We start from the raw sequence: 19,385 nt of genomic DNA, 5'->3' as shown, positions 1-19,385 counted from the left end.
TCCAGTTCTTTTGGGATTGGGTTATAAAACATTTAATCAAATTTCTTATTGAATCTTCTAATGTTACCTCAATCCCTCTTTCACTTTTTTGTCCACTATCTTTCTTTCTCTTTCAGCTCCAGTGAAAGTAAGAAAGTAAAATAGATGCATAAACAGTGGTGGTGCTCATGCTTTTCTGGTCTGAATCTGGTTGTTTTTTTAGAGCAGTGCTGTAAGGAATTTAAATAATGCATGTCTGCATGCACACTAATTAACAACAGGACAATTACATCTTTATGTGGACAAAAATATAAAAATAGAGCATTGTAAACACATTTTGAGCTTAAAGTGTTTTGGAGTTAGGTTTTTTTTTACTGTGTTGCCTTGTTAGTCCTTTTTGTTAAATATAGGCTACATGGTTTTGTTACAGAACAGCTCTTTGATGCTTAGTGATTAAAAAACATGAATAAATGCATGATGTGGTAGCAGCTGGGCTTACAGTAAAAATAACACTGAGGAAGAAAAGCAATTAACATCTTCAAACTCACGCATCTTTTATTCTCCTCTCTCTTTAATTGCTTCTTCCCTGCAGACTCAGCTGTAGATTCTCTAAATTTTAATAAAGATAATTTAGTTTTAAAGGGGTATAAACAAAATGTCAAAGCTTTGGATCAGGAAACAAGTGTCCTCATTCTCCAGATTTTCAGATTTGTGGTGTAAGGACTCTTTTGTGTTGTTTTTATATGTATTTTATTATTCTTTTCTTGTCTTGTTGTCTCTTCATGTCCTGAATAAAGCACTTGGAATTTCTTTTTCCTGATGAAAAGCGCTTTAGGGACACAAATTAACTCGCCTCGCTGATGCGTAAAATGCGTAAAATCCATCCAGATACGCACAGCCTCCATCGAGCGAGAGACTGGTTGACTAATGTGTGAAAAAGTCAAAGGTAGGGGGAGACATCATAGAAGAAAAGGCATATAACAGTTAAAATCCTCCCTGATGCCTTCCTACTCCTCCTCCTCCTCCTCCTCCTCTCCTTTTTTCCCCGAGCAGTGCCTCCTGACACTCTGTCTCAGTCAGTCTGTCCAGCATGTAGTGTCAGCCGGCGTCTAATATCATTCTTAAGAAGACTGAGAGGGAGCAAAAGGAAGCAGAGAGGAGGACAATAAGAAAGATTCAAGTTTGTCATGTAAGAAAATCAATCACCTCCACTCCACCAGCCACCGTCCTCCCCTGTGTTCCTCCTCCAGAGCTTTTTTTGCGTGCAGCGGAGAGATGAGAGCCTGCGTGGTGCTGGTGCTGCTGGGCTTCTCCGTGTCCACCTCGGCTAGCTTGGACCTGGTCCTCCTCCACACCAACGACGTGCACGCCCGGGTGGAGGAGACCAGCGTGACCTCTGGAGCATGTGGCAATGGTCCGTGTTTCGCCGGAGTTGCCCGGAGAGCCACGATGGTTAAAAAGATCCGCGAAGCCGAAAAAAACGTGCTGCTGCTGGATGCCGGAGACCAGTTCCAAGGGACAGTCTGGTTCAACTTCTACAAAGGCGCCGAGGCTGCACATTTTATGAATAAACTGCGTTACGATGCCATGGTAAGACCTCATTTATGATGTCATCTGTCAGTCTAAATGATCTGAATCTACTCCAATTGAAGAAATATGTCAGGAAACTCCTCATTCAATGGTGTGCAATACTGAGTTTAAAGTGATGGTATGCGTAATGTGGGCAAGAGTAACTAAGTAAAGTGCTGAAACTAACGATTATATCCATTATCGAGAATTTTCTCTCTTATTTGATTGATTGTTTGGTCCACTAGAAAAATGATGAAAAATGTCAATCACTCTTTTCCAAAGCCCAGCTGACTTTTGATGATTTAATTGGGTAAATAATGGACAATCAGTAATGGAAGAAAAGTTAATTGCAGCACTATATGTAGACGAGTGGACGTATAAAGTACCAGAAAATAGAAATACTCAAGATTAAGAACTAGATTCAAGTACACTATTTTCATATAAATGTACTTTATTTCTCTTTATTTCTAGTATAGTGTCTGTATAATAACTACAATATTATAATATAACTGAAATAGACTGATAATAGTCAGTAGCATGTGGGTTATAATGATAATCGTGATCCTGGTATTACTGTATATCTCAAGGGATTACTGTAGTTTCCTGCTCATGGACAATCAGGAGTCATGTGGTCGTCATTTAAGTCTTTGGTGCTTGGGTGGTTCACTTATCCAACCTTTTTTAGTCTGATAATTAGACACACAGCACCACAGCAAATCTTTCACTCCTTTTTTTTTGGTGTTTATTCAAATATTGCAGTGATGCCACAACAGATTTAAAACATCATTATCTCTGTAAACACACTTTAAACCATCTAAAATCACCGTTTACATCTTCACAGAAACAGCAAAGGAGCCATCGATCACTTTGATTAATTTAACTTTTCTGGTTTTCACTTAACAACCACTAATACAGACTTAGAAGATGAATTGGAAAGGTTTCTGTTGAAGGTCGAGGAATCAGGCTCTAACTCAGAGGAAGGAAAAGGAAAGTTGATTTATTGGTTTTGGTCTAAAGGCCTCAATTGGTTTTAATTAGCTTAATAGCTGCGACTCAAAGAGAGAAACGTTTTAATGGATCAGCTGTCTTGCTCCGTCTGCCTTTTAATCTCTGCAACAGAATTAGAGAAATTAGTTGAGTCACATTTTGCATCCTGATGGAGAACGAACAGTGTTTAACTCTGAAATGACACATTTTAAAACAGGACTTCTGTATGGTGACTGAGAGCACTTGATGCATTGCAACTTAAACGCTTTGATGATTCATAGTATTAAAGTATGTTTCAAATACAGATGCATATAGCAAGTTTTAAAGAAAACAAAATGAAGTTATCAGGAAGTCAATATGATAAAAATATAACATTGTGGTCTACACAGAGCTACAGTCTAAACGTCTGTAAGTGTTAAAAATGATTTACTTTTAGCTGTTGTCTCAGCTGAAGGAAGCCTGTGGTTGTTAAATGATAGGTTGGAGTCAAATATAATCCCCAGATTGCAAGAAAACTCCCTCACAGCCGGTGACACACTTCTGAGTCGTGTTTCCATCCACCTGGTGACTGCAAGTGCGATAATCTCTGTCATTTTAGTTCTCTTTTTAATCTCTACCAACTCCTGAAGGGAAATATCTGGCTCTTTAGATTCTAAATCCTCCACTATGTTCACCAGTTAGTCTACAGCTAAATGGTTTTTAGAGCTTTTTCTCTAAAAAAACACCACCACAAGAGTGCTGAGAGTGAATCGAAACAGTAAAGTTGCAGCCGAACAGCTAAACAATGAACTGAAACTCACTATAAAGTTCTATAAAGCCAAGACGAGCTTCAGAGTGGCTGATAATTCTCTATAGGTTCATCACTACGAACCTTAACCCAACACATTACACATTGACAGCTCAGATGTTGTTAATATATACATTAAAGCTACTTTAAAGTGTGAAAGATAGCATCAGGTTTAACCCCATGTCGTCCTCCCGGGTCAAATTGACCCCGTCTCTTTTGACTGTTCCTTCTTTCCTCTTTCTTTAATTTTTCTATCCTTCTTCCCCTCCTAACCTCTTTCTTTGCTCCCTCCTCCTTCCATACTTCTTTCCTCATTTCCTTCCTTCCTTCCTTCATCCTTTCCTTCCTCCCTCCCTCCATACTCCTTTCCTTCCTTCCTTCCTTCCTTCCTTCTCTCCTTACGTCCTTCCTTCTTTGCTCCCTCCCTCCTTGCTCCTGTCCTTCTTACTTCCTTCCTTCCTTCCTTCTTTCCTCCCTTTCTCCTGTCCTTCCTTGACCTGAGGACAACAGGAGGTTTAAGGGGAATATAAAGTTGTGCATCATCAGCATAAATGCGAGTATTTCTAGTACATATCTAAAAATAATTCTGTTAGTACCTAAAAACATCATTGACACATGATCATTTTAAGAAATGTACACATCTGGGCATGTTCATCAGCTGTTAGTGCCCCCTAGAAACATCTGCTCTGTTGTCTCTGAAATTTTCTTGTGTTTTCTGTGTATTAAACTTATTTCTATGGTGCATCAGAGTATCTTTATTAGGATTAGATCTACTGACTGAAAGCGTTGTTTCTGTCACGGTCAGACACAAAGACTTTCTCTGTTGTTTTGTTTCTGTTTGACTTTCACACTGTCAGCAGTTGACAGATGTTTGGATCACATCAACAAACTTTTTGTTCTCTTTTGCTGCACTTGAAGAACTGCTGGTGATTGAAGCTTAGCGTGCACCTTGTTTTGTTCCAGAGACATTTTTGCTTTTATTTTGAAATATCTGATTGAATAACAATTTTTGTTCTTTAATGAGCTGCAGCACAGTTCTGTGGAAGAAGGCAGAAGTTTCTGTGTGCAGATTAGATGAACAAACAACCTGACTAAGAGAAGAAATATTTAAAGTTTCAAGTAAAGTATGACGACCATGCTTAGTGTTTGGGTCAGTGACTAACAAGTGTCACTGACCAGTTCGCACTTTGAAATCATCTCCTACGTCAAGACTACACTGTCATCATAGCATTTCCTTTCTGTGTGGCAAGCTGATGATTTGAAATAAATCTAAAAGTCAAGCTCATGAATTAACTTTCTTTGCATTCATTTAATTCCCAACCAAGATACACTGGTAAGAATTGCTTTATAATGTTAATATGAACTTAAAAAGTGTTGTGAAATGCAAAATAATAAAATTTTAAACGTGATAAAAATGCGATTAATCACGTTTAACTATTGAAATTCAGCGATTCATTGTGATTCATCGCTGATTCTGTAATTCTTATTTTAAAATAAAGTGTTTAAAAAGTGCTAACAGCCTATAGTGAAACCATCTTGCTCTTGACTGTCACGATGAATAAGTCAAAAGTGATGTTTCGAGGACACCGCTCAAAACGTTACTCTTGATATCACATTAAATTACATTGGGAGCTACAGTGTGCGGACTTGTGACATTTAAAGATCCCTCCCTAATGCTCTTTCTGTGTAAGCGATCAGGGACCAAGTCTACATCCCTCATTCCTTGCAAAAATGTATTAAATCTTTATTTGAAGGTTTTAAGAGGCTTCAGCTATCTTTTGAGTTAGTCAAGAAAAGACTGTGGAGGAAAACAGTTGATGAACTTACTTTCCATGTTGCCAAATTAATATCCTCTTTCTCATTTAATCTGCAGCTATCAGAATAATCTAGAGGAACTTCTTTTGACTTCTGTCTGTCTTTTCCAGGCTTTTGGGAATCATGAGTTTGACAACGGAGTGGATGGACTCATGAAACCGTTCCTGGAGGACATCAAATGTCCTATTGTCAGTGCTAACCTTAAAGCAGACAGGACTCTGGCCCCGACGTTTGGCACCACCTATACATCATATAGGATACTTAATGTTAGCAACGAGCGGGTGGGAATTGTAGGATACACATCGCGGGAAACGCCTGCTCTGTCCGAATCAGGTGAGGGAGATTGGTTTGTTCTCTGTCTCACATCGTTTACATAGTCATCTTCACTGTTAACATTACATAAGATATGAAATTATACAATCTGTGTCTTCCACTGGTTTATATCAGTATAACATACGACTGTTTCTTATCCAATTGTCAGGATGGGGTAAAGGGTATTTGTGGTATGTTGCACACACCAAAAAAAGTCTTCCATAAGAAAGTGTAGAAGCTTCTTGTCATTTTAACAAAGTGGCCTGTATAGTAGTCAGGTCAAACTTACTTTTACTTACTGGTTGTCAGTAGTGGAAAATAACTAAGCACATTTAATCAAGTGCTGTACCTGAATACAATTTTGAGATACTTTGAGGTAAATTAAGTATTCCCAATTATTGTACTTTCTACTCCACTACATTTATTTAACAGCTTTAGTTACTTTTCAGATGAAGATATGACCCAATGGATAATATAACAAGCATTTAAACTATATTGTTAAAGATGCATCCAGTGGTTTCCAACTTTTTTTGCTTTTGACTTCTTACAAAAAGCTGTGTGTAAAGATTAGAGAAAAAGTCCAAAAACTGAAAACACATTTGTGTATCAGAACTTTGTTTTTTCTTCTTTCCTCTCCCATTAATCATCTCACCACCTCACATATTTATCTGCTGATCCTTTGGAGGGGCCCCACCCCTAGGGTGGGAACCACTGGACTAAACTATCTAACTGTGTATAAAGTGGTGTAAACTAGCTAACCGTATATAAAGTAGTGTAAACTAGCTAACTGTGTATAAAGTAGTATAAACTATCTAACTGTGTATAAAGTGGTGTAAACTGGCTAACTGTATATAAAGTAGTGTAAACTGGCTAACTGTATATAAAGTAGTGTAAACTGGCTAACTGTATATAAAGTAGTGTAAACTAGCTAACTGTAGCCTATATAAAGTAGTATAAACTAGCTAACTGTATATAAAGTAGTGTAAACTAGCTAACTGTATATAAAGTAGTGTAAACTAGCTAACTGTATATAAAGTAGTGTAAACTGGCTAACTGTATATAAAGTAGTGTAAACTAGCTAACTGTAGCCTATATAAAGTAGTATAAACTAGCTAACTGTATATAAAGTAGTGTAAACTGGCTAACTGTATATAAAGTAGTATAAACTAGCTAACTGTATATAAAGTAGTGTAAACTAGCTAACTGTATATAAAGTAGTCTAAACTAGCTCCACCTCCAGCAGCATGCTTCACTATTAATCATCTAATGATTTCATATATAATAATATATTACTACTTTTACTGTAATACTGCATCACTCATAATACTACAGTACTTTACTTATAATGGAGTATTTTTACATCACTGTCCCTGTCACTCTGCAGGACCACACCTGCTGTTTGAAGACGAGGTGAAAACGCTGCAGGTGGAGGTGGACAAACTAAAGACGCTGGGGATCAATAAGATCATCGCTCTGGGTCACTCTGGCTTCACCGTCGACCAGGAGATCGCCAAGAAGGTCCGCGGCGTTGACGTTGTGATCGGCGGACACAGCAACACTTTCCTCTATACAGGTGAGTACAGCTGTTTATGCCACATCTGTCATATCCTGATGTCTAGCTCTGCTGCTTAGTCACAAACAAGTAAACCTTTTAAGTGATTGTTTTCTCTTTACTCTCTTTTACTGTTTATTGCAGCTCAAAACAAATTAAGTGGCAGTACTGTAGCTTCTCTGAAACATTGTGCCCATGTTCGCTTTAAACATTTTCAGCTATAAAAATAGTTGCAAGATCTAATCAGTTTCCAGGATGGTTAAAGTGAGTTTAGGATTTCTGTAGTGACATGTTAATGGCTCTCCTGTGCAGTGAGCTATCCAGGAAGTTATATAACCTTGACGCTTTCCAACCTGCCGTGTAGCACTGCCAGCGACCTCACAAGAAGGTTTATCTTAGGTATGAGAAAAGAAATGCTTTTATTTTGGTAAATTTAGAGAAGATCAATTAAAGAGGCTCAATTAGAGCCATGAGATACTGCCTGCCAAATTCATATATTCTTCTTCTCTCTTTTTTGGCCTTTCAAACAGACTAAAACAGTGTTTTTCATCCCAAAAAAAAGGCCTCCGAAGTGCATAATAACAGCAGCTTGGCGTTGTTAAGTGTACGAGAGGAAACAGAGCCTTTTAGAGCCACCTTCATATCGCTGACATAACAGATAGGGTCAGTTGTGCAGCTTTTATTCTTTTTAATTTGAAAGAAAGAAGATAAAAACACAATAATAGTAGCAACAATGGCGAACAGCTTTGTGCGAGTGTCATTATCTTTATCGTCTGACTTTTTCCAGCTCATTTAGAGTTCAATGTTGCTATCTACCATCTTCCTCTGCTGAAACTGTAATCTGCTCGCAATAAACTAAATGTCAGGAAGCTGCAGCAGAAATGGAAAGAGCATAGTGTATTTAATGTGCGATGGTTTTATGTGGCTGGTTTGCTCATCTGTCCTCCACACAGGCTCATAAAGAATGAAGAATGACCTGTTTTTGGCCTTTTAATGTAGATGTAGAGGTATTTGGAGTAATGAGCTGAAACTTCGCTTTCCTGTTGTCTGAGTCACTTCTGTGAAGGAAACTGAGATGTGATGTTAAAATAAGATAGCATAATATATACTGCATTATGGGTCAATTATGTTTTTTGTGTCTAAGTGGTTTAGTCAAATTCAAAGGGGTTAACATTAGAAAACAACCGTATGAATAACTTGCACACATACTTTTTTTGTGGACCCAACATAAAATCTCTGCTATTAATCCATTTTGAGAGAATATATTAGAGGATTATGGCAAAAATGTCTAAGTGGTGTAACCATAAAAACACTAAATTCTCAATAAAACACCAGATCAACTAGTTTGGCATGATCTTACATTTTCACTTCGTAAATTTAGGAAACATTTACTTTTTAGTAAGTAAGTCCACTTAAATACTGTAGGTGGATACAATATTTAATATGTATCATTCTTTTGTGGTTACACCATTTGACAACTTATTGATGTCTTAAAGGTTTCTAAATAATCTTCAATCTGCTGCACAAAAAGAAAGTTTCCTAATACAAACAAAGATAGTTGCTGTTTACCATCATGTATTAGCTGCTTGGCTCCATTGGCAGTTTTTTTATTATTATTGACATGAAAAACAAATATAGTGGTTTGGAAAATTTCTCTTCCAGATTACTCATTAGGGTGTAATGCTTTCCCATTGTCATGCTTCGAGCGTCTGTGGTTGGGAAACTCATAAATTAATGTACTTCCTCCCTACAGTACATCAGACATGAGTTTGTGTTTCTTTTGTCTTTACTTGCTTGTCACTTTAAGGATCATTTTGCTGAGACTTCTCTGTTCACTTTGTGACTGTATTTTGTCTCTGTTTTAAATACAAAAAGCTAGGGCTGCTCGATTATGGAAAAAATCATAATCACGATTATTTGGGTCAAAATTGAAATCACGATTATTAAAATGATTTTTGTTTTAACTTTGGAAACATGCTGCATTTCTTGTTCATTTGGCTTAATTAATTTTCTCTCCCAGCAGCAGCCTTTTATCTGCCGCTTAACGCAACACACAGCAAAAAATGTGCAGAGATATTAGTGCTGAGCGAGTTACCATGACGATAGTTCACACATTTAATAATCAGACAGTAAACTCATTATTGTCTACGAAAGCGTATTGCATTCACTTGAATTAAAAAAAAAAAAAATCCGAAAAATTAGCCCGAAAAACAGAAAAGAAAGAAATTACTCAGAAAATCAGAAAAAAATTCCCCCGCAAAACCAATAAAAATAAATTACTCTGGAAAACAGAAAAAAAACTCTGAAAAAGCAGAAATAATTACCTCGAAAAACAGACCAAAAAATAAATTACTCAGAAAAAACAGATTTTTTTTTTTAATTCAAGTGAATGCAATACGCTTCCGTAATTGTCTGACGCAGATATTAGAGCTGAGCGAGTTACCATGACGACAGTTCACACATCACTTCCTGTTTTTTAATAATTAGTCAGTAAACTCAGCATCGTCTGACGCAGGCTGGAAATCGTGCACTTTTATTTACAGTTAAAACATTTCGCAGTGTGTTTCAGCTTCTTTCAAACTAACAGAGCTGCGGCGGCTTCCTTTCTAAGCTTTTCAAAATAAAACCTTTGTTATTGAGCGCTATCTCATTATTATTAAAAATCGTTTCCCCTCGATCTTATTAGTTTTGAGATCGTTTGGCCCCTAAATCGTAATCACGATCAAATTTCAATTAATTGAGCAGCCTTACAAAAAGATGGTAGTCAGTAATTTACTTGGGTATGTTTGCCTACATTGATGTTACTTTCTATTATTCTATATTTTCATACTTAATACTGTGTAAATATTTGATCCTGTGAGGACATACTGTAAGTCACTCTGGCTACCTGGTTTATAAACTATCATCTCAACTTAGTGAGTGAGCTGACTGCGATCGTCTTCTCCTGAGCTGAAGTGATTATATGAATGTTAATATTGGGTTTTACTTTATAGCAGATTCACAACCGTTTTGCCAGCAGTTTGGTAGACTTGTGTCAGCCAAGCAGGTCATACTATAGCTGTCAGAAAGTCTTCACACCGCCAACTCAGAATTACAACTAGGAAACTGATGGGAACGTTGTTGCTTTTTTTCTGATTTGACCTCTTTCACAGTCTGAACAATGTGACGCTTGAAAAGTGGAGCTTGAGCTTAAAGACTGATTAATATTAAGTCACATCCGACAGGTTAGGGGTGAGGTTGATTGGTTGAGTCAGAGATGTCCTAATATGGTTACCACAGAGAGGATAAACTCTTTGTCTGGTTTTCTATTTGTAAATACTTAAAATTTGATAGATGTAGATGAGTCAGTGACAGATTAGGGTTGGCAAGATGAGCAATTCAAAAATATCTTTAAAAAATGTCTTAAAAGCAGCATCAGGTTTGTTAAAATGTACATTTTGTATTTTATGTCATTTGAAATGACAATTGCACCATTTTTAAGACTGGAAGCTCCTGAATATGTCAAATGATGTAACCACAGAAGAATGATAAATATTCATTCTTAATCATTTGTGAGTTTCACAGCTACAGACGAACTTGAACTTCAAAAAAAGGAAGCATGACAATTACCCCACTTCTTGAGAAAGCATTACAGCCTAATGAGTTTTCATGACAATACTAAAAAACTGCTAATGCAGCCAAACAGCTAATAACTCATCATGATACATGTTGATGGTCTTCCTGCTGGGCGTTGCTGCCTGACGCACCTCCTCCAGTAATAAATGATGGGAAACAGCAACTCCCTTTGTTTGGATTAGGAAACCTTTTTTTTGTGCAGCAGATTGAAGATTTAGAAACCTTTAGGACATCATTAAGTGTTGTTAAATGGTTGGAAAGATGAGCAATTCAAAAATATCTTTAAAAATGGTCTTAAAAGCAGCATCAGGTTTGTTAAAATGTATATTTTGTATTTTTTGTTGGTTTTATGTCATTTGAAATGACATTTGTACCATTTTTTTAACCAAAAACTAAAATGTCAAATGGTGTAACCACAAAATAATGATAAATATTGTGTTCCATTACCTTTATTTAATATAAAAAGTTATAATGTAAGATCACGCCAAACTAGTTGATCTGGTGCTTTATTGAAAATTTAGCGGGGGGGGGGGGGTTTAAGCAATGGCTGCAGACTTGTTAGCTGTCTTGCAGCTCGACTACATCTTCAAGTGTTACTTCTACACTTCTGCTCCAAGTTTCATTTTATCCTCCTGGAGCAGCAGTCCGTCTCCGTCAGCTGTGTTTTTGCTGCTGGGTGGGAGGAAACTTTGAGTCTTCATTCTGGTGGTTTACCAAAGAGTAAACACGCTGTCCACACGAGTCTGGCAGCTCGGTACTGTTATATAAAAGCAGCAGTGCACAGTCACTGAGCAGGCAGAGGAAGTGGGCTGTTGGTCTGAACCCCAAGGCTCAGAAACTCCTGGATAAAAAATGTTTTTTCACAACAAAGATGAGGTAGTGCGTAATAAACCACACTTAGTCATTGTCTGGAGTTAAGTGAGTAAGAGTCACTTTGAAGCTCAGAGTGATGCAAAGCTGTGAAGTCAAAACATGGGTTGTGTAACTCAGTAAACCCCTCCGACCGAAGAACAAAATAAGTGATGTGACTGTTTTTGCGGAGACGTTTTACAGCTGGAATCTAAGTTTACTACTCACAGCCGTCATTTCCAGTTAGTAGGGCCAGAAAAGCCAAATTAAACTGAAAGTGTGTTTAAAGGGCATCTGGTGGAGCACATATGTTTCTATTTTAATTCATATGCAGGTGCAAAACCACAATATATATAAATATTTTTTCCATGTTATTTACACAACTACAATAAAACTTTATTTATATAGCACCTTTCACAGGTTAATATAGTTCAACGTGCTTTATAGTTGATTGACAAAAAATAAAGAAAGGGATAAAAAACATGGGAGAACAAAAAGAAAGAACAAATTAAAAGACACAAATTGAGACTTTAAATAAAATGAGTTTAAAAAGGTTGGAGTAAAAAGGTTCAAATAGATTAAAAAGACAAAAGAAAAAAAGTTAAATTAAATAAAAGAGATTTAAGTTTAATGAAAGCGAGACTAAAACAAAGCTAAGAAGAGATTAAAAGACAAAAGAAACTGACAAATAAAATTGATAAGTAGATGATAATAATGATGAAATAAAGTAAAAATTAAAACATTGAAACAAATACAATGAACATTTCAACACTTCCAGCCGTTCTCAGATTGTGTGGGCAGCATATTACATCCCTTAACCTTTGTGTCGTCCTCCCGGGTCAAATTGACCCCGTCTGTTTTGACCGTTCCTTCCTTCCTTCCTTCCTTCCTTCCTCCCTTTCTTCCTTTCCTCCCTCACTCCTTCTCTCTTTCCTTCCTTCCCTCCCTCCCTCCCTCCTTCCTCCCTTCCTCCCTTCCTTCCTTTCTTCCTTCCTCCCTTCCTTCCTTCCTTCCTTCCTTCCTTCCTTCCTTCCTTCCTTCCTCCCTCCTTCCTTCCTTCCGTCCTTCCTTCCTCCTTCCTTCATTCCTTCCTTTCTTGCCTTCTTCCTCCCTTCCTAACTTCCTTTCTTGACTCGAGGACAACAGGAGGGTTAAATACAGTATTGTACAACCGTTTTAGGCACTTGGGCTGTTTAGATTATGATCCATAATCCAAGACCATCATGGTGGTCTGGCTTGCCCCAAATTGACTCTGCAGCATGACGATGAGACCATGAGCCCAAACATCCAGACAGATTCATAAACAAACTATCTGCATCAAAGAGGAGAACAAGGAGTTTCTGGTTTGGTCTTCTCAGAGCTCTGATCTCACCATCATGGAGTCTGACTGGGTTTACATGAAGAAACAGAAACAGCTGAGAGGCTAAAATCCACAAAAGAAGAAGAAGAAGTGTGGTGTATCGAGGAGAACTGCTGCTGCTGCTTTTAACCCCGTCCTATCGTCCTCCCGGGTCAAATTGACCCCATCTCTCTTTTGACTGTTCCTTCTTTCTTTCCTTCCTCCCTCTTTCTTTAATTTTTCCTTCGTTCTTCCCTCTTTCTTTGCTCCCTCCTCCTTTCCTTCCTTCCTCCCTCCCTCCTTACTCTCTTCCTTTCTTCCTTCCTCCTTTCCTTCCCTCCTTCCTTTCTCCCTCCTTACTCCTTTCCTTCCTTCCTCCTTTCCTTCTCTCCTTCCTTCCTTCCTCCTTCTTTTCCTCCTTTCCTTCCTTCCCTCCTTCCTTCCTTCCTCCCTCCCTCCTTACTCCTTTCCTTCCTTCCTTTCTTCCTCCCTCCTTTCCTCCCTCCCTCCTTTCCTTCCTTCCTCCTTTCTTTCCTTCCTCCTTTCCTTCCTTCTTTCCTTCTTTCCTCCCTTCCTTCCTTCTTCCTCCTTTCCCTCCTTCCTCCCTCCTTTCCTTCCTTCTTCCTCCCTTCCATCCTTCCTTCCTCCCTCCCTTCCTTCCTTCTTCCTCCTTTCCCTCCTTCCTCCCTCCTTTCCTTCCTTCTACCTCCCTTCCATCCTTCCTTCCTCACTCCATCCCTTCCTTCCTTCTTCCTCCCTCCTTTCCTTCCTTCTTCCCTTCCTCCCTTCTTCCTCCCTTCCTTCCTGGACTCAAGGACAACAGGAGGGTTAAAGACGTCACCCTACAATCCTTTACTTCCTAATGTCTCTTTCTGTCCACTCTTTTTTCTCTTCCAGGAAAGGCTCCATCCAAGGAAGTCCCTGCAGGTCCTTATCCGTACATGGTGACCTCAGACGATGGACGAAAGGTTCCTGTTGTGCAGGCCTTCGCATTCGGAAAATACCTGGGTCGCCTGGATGTGAGATTTAATGATGCGGGGGATGTAGTGAAAGCTGAAGGCAACCCAATCCTGCTGGACAGTAGCATCAAACAGGGTAAATACCTCCATGTCTCAGAGTATTATATTAGGTTTTCTGACCTGTTTATCAGTTTTTTTCCTCTTATGTTGTAAGGAGGAAAGATTATCTTAAAGTCTGTGACAATCAGAGCACATCTGATTACACTTAGACACAGGCATAAACATTTCAAGAGCTTCAGAGTCAAGAGGGTGTGATGTACAGCACGACAAGGAGGAGAAGCTTTAAACAAAACCACGTTCCTGCACATGCTCAGTGTCGTCTGCCTTACACAGAACTGCTCTCCAGAGACTGAAAATGTGACCGCTGTTAATCTTTGGAGGCGTTTCTAAACAAACTGACAGACCAGACTCTTTATAATCCAGCAGCATGTCACCCAGTGCAGCACTGTGGCTAACTGATGTGTTTTTAATAGTTAAGAACAGAGGAATAAGATACGTAAGGCTTTGGATATACACACACGCATTAGTTGTTGTTGACGATGAGAAAATTACAGAAAGTTGTCCGGCCCTTTTTAAGAGTGAATGTTAAGTCCAGTAAAAGCAGCATGTTAGCAGAGAGTAAAAAGTACACTTCAAATGTAACTACCACAACAGGATATATATATATAAAAGGAGGTAACACTGATGACCACAATATATCCTTAGGCTCCTCAGAATACAACTGACTATAAAGTACCAGTCTGTGAAACTGGAAATTTACCCAAAGCCCTCTGAAAGTAGAATATTTTATTATATCAATTCAATTATTTGTCAAAGGAGAGCTTCATAAAGGACCCAGGTGTAGTTAGCTGAAGTTAACTGATTACTACCAGTGATTACTTGCTTTCCTCTTCTTTCAAACCAAGAGACTGTCAGCCAAAAACACACCAGTCTCTACAGCAACAATTGTTAGTGAATTTTCCATATTTGGGGTCAAGCATGGACCTTGACATCACCGTAGAGGCAGCACTCTCATCTTGGCAGATAAATACTGTCTTCTGTCCTTGAGAAGGTGAAGGCAACTGTCTGTGGTGTTTTAAGGAATGCAGGAGTTACTAAAGCCGAAGATGGGTATCTGTGTTTCCTTGTTAGTAGAATAACAAATGACCTTTACCTGGAGTAATCACTTCAGCTGGAGATGTGAGACAGTATCCTGATCCTGAATAAAGGGGAAGTACCGGCTGCTGTTTTCTTTAATTTTACAACCACATAAAACATTGACAGGAAGGGTTTTATAGCAGGCAAACAGAAGGCAGAGAGATTATAGCAGGCTGAGTAAATTATTACCTCAACCTTACCTGTCTTAAAGCTGAATAATGTCCCGATCAGATCCAGAATTTCTTGCCGATGTGGAGGAGTGGAAAAAGAATCTGGCAAACTACTCAGCTAAGGTGGTGGGAAAGACTCTGGTGTTTCTGAATGGGACGACTGAGGAGTGTCGCTTTCGTGAATGCAATCTGGGAAACCTCATCTGTGATGCCATGGTAAGTCTTTAAAAGAGTACTCAATCATACACTGTTCGATGTATGATTGACAAAACCAATCAATGCAAACATGGAAAACCTTAGCAACAACCTTAGCAACCAAGGCTATGGGGCAGATGGCCATTTGTGAGCCAACATCAGCTTGTCAGCAAGGTAGAAGAAAGAAAAATCATTCAGGAGTTTTGATTTGCAGCGGACATTTTTACATGGGTCTTTTGTGTCCATGTGGTTTTGTCAAATTTAAAGGAGTTAAAATTTGAAAATAAACACATGAATAACTTGCACACATCCTTTTTTTGTGAATCCAACATAAAATTTCTGCTTTTATTCAATTTTGAGAGAATATATTAGAGGATTATGGCAAAAATGTCTAAGTGGTGTAACCATAAAAACTTTGTATGCTCATCTTGCCAGCACTTATTTGTCACTGACCTGCCTACATTACATAGAATTTATCTTAGCCACTGAGTTATTATCTGTTGATCAAATAGTCATTGCTGCTCTAATTAATCCACACACAATACAGCAGAAAGCGATTTACTCACCTGTTTCATAGTGAGTATTTGTTTGTATAGTATGCCTGTAAATTACTAAAGATATTCACAATAATTTAAAATGTTCTTTCAAAAGATTAACGTATAATTGTGTGGAATTGACACATCAGCACTTTCAGCTGGTTTTCTCAGCTTCTCTTCACATGAAATAATAATAAAGTTATATTACTATAAATTAGAAAATACACACCGATGAATAGACACCATCAAACTCACCCAAAGTGGTATCTTGAAGCAAATAAAGATTCAAATAGCGTACAATGAACGCTCCATCAGTAGTAGGTAGTACATTGAATATTAACGTAGAATAAAACATTTATGTCTCGATTTTTTCAGCTTGACAACAACGTTGGATTCTCAGATGGACTCCAGTGGAACCACGTCAGCGCCTGCCTCCTCAACGGAGGAGGCGTCCGAACATCTATTGATGAGCAAACCAGGAATGGTACGTCCCTGGTTTCCATGGAAGTTAATTAAAACCAGAGCTGTACTCTCAGAGCCAGAACATGGAAGAAAGGGGATTGCATAATTTCTAAAACTCCACCAAGCACAAAAACAACCTGCTTTGAATTTAAGAAAACTTTGTCATCCACAGGTTCGATCACCATGGAGGATCTGATCTCCGTTCTACCCTTCGGAGGAACCATCGACCTGGTCATGCTGAACGGCTCCACACTGAGGAAAGCCTTCGAACACTCAGTTGAACAATACGGCCAGAGCAGAGGAGAGTTCCTACAAGTGGCCGGTACCTGTGGTTTTACATTTTCATCTTTAGTATATTTAGGACGCTTAAATGAGTACAGATTGTAGACACGCTTTCTGTATCGATTACATCTCTTCATCCATCCATGGATGATATAAAAATACTTGTTAGATAAGTTTAAATGGTTAATTGAAAGTATTAATAAAGTGTATCTAAATGTCAGATTCATCAAGAAATCAGTTTTTGCCACATTAGTTTTGATTTGTCTGCTTAATTGGGGAATAATAAGAGAAATAGAAATCTCTGTCATATTTCTGCAGAAACAGCGCCCCCTACAGACTGGTACACTAATATGATTAATACTATAGCAGGATGGGCATGTATGGAAGATTTAAAATGCCTAAATAAAAAAATAGATCAAAAAATGAAATAAAGTCAAACACTAAATAATTTTGTTAAAAGTGAAAAATGTGTCAAATTACAATTATTTAGCTTCTTTTTTTTGGTGGTAATTTTCATGCTATGTTAAAATTAAATCATATTACAGAAAACACAGTGGAAAGGTTTATTGCAATGTATTAGGAGCTTTTTCTTTTTCCAGATTGGCGATGTATTGTCGATGCCAAAATGAAAAACAAATCATTCAGTTGTAAAAGACAAAAAGCTAAATTGCAAATAGGTTTTTTCATTTAATTATGACACATAAATACAAGTCATCAAAACTAATAACCTTAACACCAGTTCACAGAGTAGATTGGTTTTAAAGGTAATTCATTAATTGTTCAGTGTAGTGTCTCAAAATATTGTATCATTGTGATCCTTATTATTTGTCTTTATTCATTGAAGCTCAAGTTAACAAAGTCAGATGACTTGTTTTGTCGGCCCAACAGTCAAAAACTCAAAAATGGACGATGGAAAACTGGGAAAAAATAGGAATTGTTCACATTTGAGAAGCTCCTATGAGAACATTTCAGGCACTTTTGAATTTAAAAATTACTTAAAAAATTAATCCGTGTCATAATTTTTGCAGATTCATTTTCAGTCAATTAAACGTCTAATCGTTTCAACTCTTACACAAAATTGTCAAAATCTTGTTCGAAACCTTTGATTTAATCTGATCAAAGAATTGGTGCCAGTTTTTGGTAACTAACCGTTACGGTCAGACTGACAGATCTTTTAATGTCCTCCATCAGGGTTTCAGGTAGAGTTTGACCTTTCCAAACCTCCCAATCATCGTGTGAAGAGTCTCAACATCCTCTGCACAAAATGCCGTGTCCCTCACTACGAGCCTGTTGAGGATTCGGTGGTGTATAAAGTGGTGCTGCCGAACTACATGGTGGGCGGCGGAGACGGATTCAAGATGATTAAAGAAGAGATGATCAAACACAACAGCGGTAAGTTGAGGCTTCCAGATGTTTTTAGTTGTAAACCTGATTGTTGTATTTCAGTAAAGTAAAGATATAAAAATTCACTTCTTTTATATTTCTTTTCAGGGGATTTGGACATTTCAGTTGTGGCAAAATACATCACGCAAAGACAAACAGTTTATCCGTATGTTGAAGGACGAATTAAGTTCTACAACTCTTCTTCTGGACTTCGAGCACAAGCCACTCCACTGGTTTTATTGGTTTCACTGGTGCTGCTCTGGACTTTGTGTGGCAGCATTTAAAGTCGAAATCAGCCAGAAAGACAAGAGGGAGGACTGAAAAAGACTGTTTTTTATAAACTGCATGTGAACTTTGGGAATGAAATGATCCTACAATGCTGAAAATCTTGACTTGAGTTATTTTTTTTTTTTTTTTTTTGCAGCTCTATTTTAACACAATTTTAAACCATAAAATTCCCTGATTTCCCTGAAACAATGTGGTTGGGAGCGTCTTGAAACTCCATTTGGACCAAAACTACAGCTGATCGTTTAACCTAAAGGGTGCAGTTCCTCTAATGACCACTAGATCGCAGCTACAAGAACACTCGGACTGTTTTGAGTTTAGCAGGAAATCCTCAAATTTCTATCTAGAAAAACACAAAATAAAAATCTTTACACAACAAAAAATTAAGGTGTGGTGGTTTTATGATTTCAGGCGACATTGATCGGTAAGTATTGTGACATTTGTGCTCTATTACCATTTTTGGATTTTCTGACTCCAAATGAGCTGCGACTGACAATTATTTTCATTATTGATTAATCTGCCAATTATTTTCCCAATTAATCAATTAATTGTTTTGTCTATAAAATGACAGACACGAGTGTTTATGTTAAGAGTCTATGTATCATGTAAGTTGGGGTGTAAGTACTTGGTCCCTCCCAGGTTCCTCCCTCCTTTCCTTCCTTCTTCCTCCTTTCCCTCCTTCCTCCCTCCTTTCCTTCCTTCTTCCTCCCTTCCATCCTTCCTTCCTCCCTCCCTCCTTTCCTTCCTTCCTTCCTTCGTTCTTCCTTCCTCCCTCCTTTCCTTCCTTCCTTCTTCCTCCCTTCCTTCCTTGACTCTAGGACAACAGAAGGGTTGACAGTATAAATACATATAAAGCAGAAGAAGCAATCCCTAATAAATGGTCTTTAAATACACATTATTACTGTCTGTATAAAACATCCACCTCCACTTTATCTTCCTTTAATTGTGGCTCAATCTATACTGAAACTGCTACCAGCGGTTCAGCCGACTCTCTGCTGTCTTGACATCAGTTGTGTTCGACCGTTTTAAATCTGCAGCTCCTCCTGCAGCACTCTCGGAGCCAAGGGAAACAAGGCCCCCTCTGTGTGAGGGATCTCCCAAACAACGCCCGC

General features: G+C 38.2%; 1 protein-coding gene across 1 annotated transcript; it reads left to right on the top strand.

Annotated features, from left to right (window-relative positions):
• Positions 1-1,058: 1,058 nt before the first annotated feature.
• nt5e (5'-nucleotidase, ecto (CD73)) lies at positions 1,059-18,656 on the top strand. Its single transcript, XM_053337202.1, has 9 exons — positions 1,059-1,569; positions 5,248-5,470; positions 6,834-7,022; positions 13,702-13,899; positions 15,192-15,346; positions 16,237-16,345; positions 16,496-16,645; positions 17,797-17,997; positions 18,097-18,656. The coding sequence occupies exons 1-9, from the start codon at positions 1,255-1,257 to the stop codon at positions 18,270-18,272; spliced, it is 1,716 nt and encodes a 571-aa protein (XP_053193177.1). The 5' UTR covers positions 1,059-1,254; the 3' UTR covers positions 18,273-18,656.
• Positions 18,657-19,385: the final 729 nt, after the last annotated feature.

This window comes from Scomber japonicus, chromosome 17, assembly GCF_027409825.1.
Source record: "Scomber japonicus isolate fScoJap1 chromosome 17, fScoJap1.pri, whole genome shotgun sequence".
NCBI classification, from domain to species: domain Eukaryota; kingdom Metazoa; phylum Chordata; class Actinopteri; order Scombriformes; family Scombridae; genus Scomber; species Scomber japonicus.
This window is presented reverse-complemented; position numbering and strand designations above follow the sequence as displayed.